The 5,846-nt window shown below is 58.5% G+C and overlaps 1 protein-coding gene across 1 annotated transcript in view; it reads right to left on the bottom strand.

Annotated features, from left to right (window-relative positions):
• Positions 1-5,650, bottom strand: part of LOC103249410 (nucleolar transcription factor 1-B-like) — an 11,736-nt gene extending 6,086 nt beyond the window's left edge. The window contains exons 1-6 of the mRNA XM_021707550.1: positions 5,325-5,650; positions 3,788-3,963; positions 3,173-3,256; positions 2,921-3,076; positions 436-500; positions 76-196 (exon numbers count right to left, since the gene is read on the bottom strand). Coding sequence (XP_021563225.1) covers positions 76-196; positions 436-500; positions 2,921-3,076; positions 3,173-3,256; positions 3,788-3,963; positions 5,325-5,382 — 660 coding nt within the window. The 5' untranslated portion in view covers positions 5,383-5,650. The remainder of the gene's footprint in view (positions 1-75; positions 197-435; positions 501-2,920; positions 3,077-3,172; positions 3,257-3,787; positions 3,964-5,324) is intronic.
• Between the last annotated feature and the right edge of the window lie 196 nt (positions 5,651-5,846).

Here is a 5,846-nt window from a genome sequence, read left to right as displayed (position 1 = left end):
TGCCCGCCGACCTGGCGGCTCCCCCCTTGCCACCACCGTGTGCCCTCCGCCTCCACCCCTCGGCCGGCCACTCACATCTGGCCGCACTTTGAGATACACCTTCTTCTCGTGGGTATACCACAGCTGCTGGGGGGTTTTGGGCTTCTCGGGGATGTCCGACTTCTTGGCATTCTGGATTAGGTCGGGGTGATCCTCCCTAGCCGGGGCATGGGAGCAAGGGTCAGCAGGCAGCACTGCCAGGGCAGACCCAAGCTAGGTGCCCCACCCACCAAGCTGTGGGACTGGAGGGACAACGGCTGCCTGCCTGTCCTGCCCAACACACTAGGGCCCACGTGTGACCCATCCGTCCTCCATGGATGGCAAGCTCTGGGCTCTGGCCAGGGTCAGCCTATCCTGCAGCGCCCCCTGCCCCTTCTTGGGGTTCCACTGCCTTACCTGAATCGGGCCAGGTTTCGTTCGAACTCCTGTTTCTCCCTCTGGAAGTCCTGAATATATTTCATCTGGGGGGAGGAGGGACGGGGTCACCCAGGACCCAAGGCCTATCTCACCCTGAGTCGCAAAAGTCACCCAGAGCCCTCCTCTCTGGCTCTTCTGCCCCGTGGTGACACGGGGAACGGAGGATGACATGGCCAGGCGAGGGATGGTGGCCTTCTCGTGGGCAGGGGACCCACTGGAGAATAGACCTGTGGCTTTGAACCGCAAATTGGGAGCTACGGGGTCTCCCAGACTCTGAACCCCACGTCCCATTCTCTTCTTCCAAGAGTGGGACAGAGTCCCAGAAGGCGAGTTGGCACTGCCGTCACACTGGGCAGTGGCAGGGCCGGGACTCCCCACATCCCTTCTTCAGCACCACAGAACTCCCAGAGGAGGCTCCTGTCATCCCCTCTTCCCACGTCTGTAGCAGCTGACCTTTTTCCCCCATCCCCTTCAAAGATGGCTCACCAGGCCGGAAGTAGGCCGAGTCCTGCTCCCAAGGCCTGAGAGGAGACTGTGTTGGGGGAACCCAGAGTGAGTTTCTACCATGCAAGTCGCATCCTCACAGCTGTCTCCCGAATTGGGGCTTTCCCCGCACCCGCTGGCTCTGGGTCTCCAGCTGCCACTTCCGTTCCTTCCCAAGATTCTGACACCGCCATCCTCTTCCTGACCTCCAACCCTTCCCTCCCTCGGCCCACTCACTCTCTTCTGTCACTTGGCTTCTCTTCCCTCTCCGTGCCCTCTTCAGCCTTACCCTCCTTCCCTGCATCCTTCCAACCTCTCGGGATTCTCTCCCTTTTCCTCTCACTCGCGTCCTGTCTGCAGGGTTCTGGACCTCCTTTCCAATCTGTCTCTTTCCCTTCCTCATCCACCTTCTGTCCTGACTCCCACTCAATGTCTCCCTCTACTTTCTCCCTCGCAGATTCACAAAGGTGCTAGAAGGTGCCAAGGACTCACGGCGATCGAGCCCAACCCAGGCCTCTCAAAGAGGCACCAGGTACAAAGAGACAACTCCACCCTTCCCTGCAGTTCCCAGAGAAAACCAGGAGTAGAGCCCAACCTCCGCTGCCCCAATCGCAGCACTCCTCAGACAAAGCAGCAGTTTTCAAAACTGGAGGGCACCTCGCAGATCTGGCTCATCCTCCACACCTCAAAGACCAGGCCCCCAGAAGTGAAGCGACTTACCGAAGGCCCCCCACAGTGATTCAGTGGTAGAGTCAGGAGAACGGGCCCAAGGCTTGTGTCCCCCAGGCCAGCTCCTTGTCCACTCTGCCAGTTTCTTCTGGCCTTCCCTGGATCTTGGACCCTTTGCCTCTTGGCCTCTATCTCCCATCCCGTGAGAGTGACTAAGTGTCGTGTGTACAGTCAACTGTTCAACACTCTCTCCTAAGGGCTCAGCAATGACTCCGGCAGTCCACAGCCCTACTTGGCTCACACAGCGGTTGCAGACAGCTGGAATACCCAAGCACGCTGGCTCTTTTTGAGTACAGCACCAAGGGCATGGGAGTCCGCAGCCAGGACAGGTGAACCGGGAGAAAGGGCTACTCACAGTGTGGCAGCCAGTGCCACCTTTGAGGGCTGGCCGCATGTGACTTTGTTTCCTCTCCAAGTGGGTATGCTTTGTCTCCCGCTGCCCTGTACCAACATCTGTCCTAGCTCCCCCTTGCCATCCAGCACCCCCTCCATGTTCCTCTCTCTCCCTTTTCCTCTCACTCGCGTCCTGTCTGCAGGGTTCCTACAGTATTTGGCTGCCTAGTTCGGGGAGGGACCTCTGTGCAAGTCAGCGTTTACCCCTGTCTGGGAGGTTTGCTCTGCCCAAGGATCATGCCCTCTGACAGTCTGTGACAGTGCTTCACCTCTGCAGGAGACGGCATGAAGCCAGGAGGGATGCGTGTCCGGGAGGGAACACGTGTGTATGGAGGAAAGCCCGTATGACACATGGAAGTGATAGTGACAGGAGCGCTGGACTGGGAGCCCGGGGCACTGACATCACTAGTTGTGTGAACTGGGACACTTACTCCTCCTGCACCTCAGTTCCTTGCCCGGAAACTCGGGACAGCCCCTCTTCCTAGGGTTACCTTTATGAAGACATCTGCAAGGACCCAATGCCACAATGGTGGGACATGTCCCAGAGGGTGGAGAGCAGTTGTGGAGGCCTCACAGTGAGGGGGCACATGAGGGGTGAGGGCCTACAGGCTGTCCAGAGGGGAGGAGGCTAGTCCGAGAGCCACCTCTGTCTGCTCTACATCTGCGTCACCACCTGTGCCTGACCATGTGTGTACCTAAGAAGGGGGCGGTCAGGGGTGCTGCCCGGAGACCCCACCCTGCTGTGACTTGCCCACACCCCCAGTGCCAGGTCCCTCCAAGGCCCACCTCTGAACGGACCCGAACCACACCAGCTGCTCCCTGCCTGCCCTCCCACCTGCGTTAGCCCCCCTCCCCCCACCTTCTTCTTCTCCGGAAGCTCCTTGTACTTCTTGGACAGAATCTTGGTCAGGTCCAGGTTGCTCATCTCAGGGTGGAGTTTCGCATACTTGGCTCGCTTCTCCATGAAGAAGCGGAAATAAGGGGTCAGGGGTTTCTTTGGGAAGTCTGGGTGTTTCTGGAAGGAGGGACAAGGACACGACGGAGGTCAGACACCATCCGTTCTCTGGACCATTCCTCCCCCATTCCTGGTGCTCCTCCCCCAGTAACTTACCTTGAGCTTTTTGCCTTTGTAAGGATTTTTGACATGTTCCTGAGCATCAAGGATCAATTCTGTCAAGGTCCGGAACTTCCTCACCTGAAGAAAGAAGAGAAGGGGACAGAAGGGGAAGTTGGGGAAAAAAGAAAACCACCCAGTGGTATTCTCCTATTTTCCAACGGGTCCCCTCTACTCTCCACTAGACTGACTTTACCGAGGGAGGAGGACAGAGGCCATGGTCACACAGCACAGGTATGGACACCCAGGCAGTGGCTCATGCCTCTCACGGGCCCAGGTAGGCAGGACACACCAGAGGACAGCCACAAGGAGGTTCCCTGGCCTCAACCTGGTTGTCCATGCCAGCACCTGTCGATCCCAGAACAGCTCAAGGCCACCCAGATGGAAACTGACAGGACTGGGAACTCTAGGTCAGTGTTTTCAACCGTGCCCCCTCCCAAAGTGCACAGGGGCAGAAAGTGAGCAAGCAGGTGGCCACACCACTGCCTCTCCTGGTCCCTTTCCTTCCTGAGTATGGTCTGCTGTTTCCCCTCCTCCATCAGGAAAGTGGGATGAGAAGTGTGTGTGTAGGTGTGTATTTGCTTGAGTCAGGAAGAAGGGGGGTCCACCTACCTCGTTAGAAATCTCCACCCATTTGAGCTTGCACATGTCTCCAGAAAAGTCTTTAAATGCTACTTTTTCCCAGTCCATATGTGATTCGGTGGTCTTGAACTTGGAGCTGTCATTGGATGGAAGGTTGTTCTTCATGCATTCCAGCAGAGTCAGCATGTCTTCCTGAGACCAGCGGTCTGGTGAGGGGAAGGGGCCGTCATGCTCGGCTCATGCTGTCCCCGCAACCCTTCCCCCGGCCTTGAGGGACCACCCCTTCCTCCCCAGAGCACCCCAGCCCCAGAAGACATAGACGGTGCATGGCTCAGCCCTAAGCCATACCGGATTAGGGCAGAGACTCCAGTCTGGACGGTGTCATTCCCAGAAAGCTAGACTCGAACTTAGGTCTGGCGTACTTCAAGGCTGCTACCATTTCTAATGTGCCAGGATGCTATGGGTCACTAGCTACCATGGGGATGTGGGGAGGGTGGAAATGAAGGTACAGTGATTCAGGGCCTTGTGGGCAAGCAGCTGGCTTATCAGAAAGGGAGCGAGGCAGGGAGGAAGCATATCTAGATGTGTTGCCAAGTTCAAGTCCAAGTTCTACTTCTGAGTGGACACCTGGAATGTGCCAGGATTGAAAATGGGATGTGGGCAGGAAGGAGAACCCATGCAGGTGTCTCTCCAGCACAGCTAGAAACTCGTGTTAGAGAACCCTGCCCTTCCCCACAAGGCAGACAAAGGACAGCTTCTGACAAATAAGAGTAAAGGGCCAGAAATGAAAGACCCATATGGGGCAGCTCTGAGGCCAGGCAGGCAGGCGAAGAATCTGGGAGCCCGCTCCAGGGAGAACCCCCAGAATCCCTAGATATCTTCTTAAGATAACTTGCCAGGGAGGCAAAAAAGGGGGTCTGGACCAGCTATTTTCAGTCACTGGAACCCCTTCCCAGAGAGCGCTGACCCCCCAGGAGGTGGCTGTCCTGGAAGGTGAGCCGGGAGGACAGTTATCCAAGGCCAGGAGTCCAAAGGCTCTCCATTTTCATCTGCTTCTGGGAACCTGGGCTGGGGTTTCTGCAGAGCCGATCACACAGACACGGAAATCCCTCTCCCCTCAGTGTCCCTCAAGCACTGCTGGATGCTCAGTTCCATCCTGCCCTTCACACCCATTCCCATGATCCGGCAGATGAGGCAGGGGGAGCACCCATATCCCATGGCCTGGGGCCGCAAGACACCCAGGCTCTCCACCTGCCTCCACAGCACCTGTCACCCTAACAACAGACAGCCTGAGAAGCCCACCAGTCCCCTTCTCCACACCCATCCTTCCTCCCATCCCAGGACTGGACCGGGACACACAGAAGGCTTGCCCACAGAGGAGCGCCTCCCGGCCCAACGATCTCGACTCAGCCACCTCCTAAGCGTGAGCTGTGCTTGACTCCTAAGTACTCAAGACCCCTCCTTCCGGTCCGACTGCAGACACCCTTTAGAAGGTGAGTGAGCCCTGCAGCCAGCCATGCGGGAGAGAGGGCTTACGTTTCAAAGGGCTGGGGGTGGGGGCCCCTACCTTGGCCTTTGGGGGCGGCCATTTCCAGGTCTGTGGGGCAGTCGGCTTCTCCGTTCATCCTCCAGCTGTCCAGCCACTTCCTCGGTCGTGCTGGCCGGGTAACCCGGGGTCAAAGCCGCCTCACCCTTTAGAAGACACACCATTTCCCACTCAGGCAGGGTGAGGATGGGGGACTTTCTATCCCTCCCCCGCCAGGGAGGGGGGTGCTGGTCTACATTCCCAGAGAAGCCAAGCCACACCCTCCCAGACCTCAGGGGTCGGTGGGTGCGGGTGAGCGTCCCTTCTTTTTCCTAGCTCCCTCCCTCTGCCCCTGCAGCCCGCTTCGCGGCGTGCGCCCTCCCCTGCCCACGCGAGAGACTGCTCCCGGCTCCCGCGTGCAGCGAGCGCCCGCCCTCCGCCCCCCTTCCCCCACCCCGGCAAAAAAAAAACTCCTCCTCCTCGGAGCGCCCGCCCCGGGGAGGCTCCAGGCTGGAGGGCGGGGGAGGAGGAAGGGCGGGTAAAGGGCGCGCGCGGCCACGGAAG

The sequence above is a fragment of the Carlito syrichta genome, unplaced genomic scaffold (genome assembly GCF_000164805.1).
Source record: "Carlito syrichta isolate Samal-C Ts95f unplaced genomic scaffold, Tarsius_syrichta-2.0.1 Scaffold120469, whole genome shotgun sequence".
NCBI classification, from domain to species: domain Eukaryota; kingdom Metazoa; phylum Chordata; class Mammalia; order Primates; family Tarsiidae; genus Carlito; species Carlito syrichta.
This window is presented reverse-complemented; position numbering and strand designations above follow the sequence as displayed.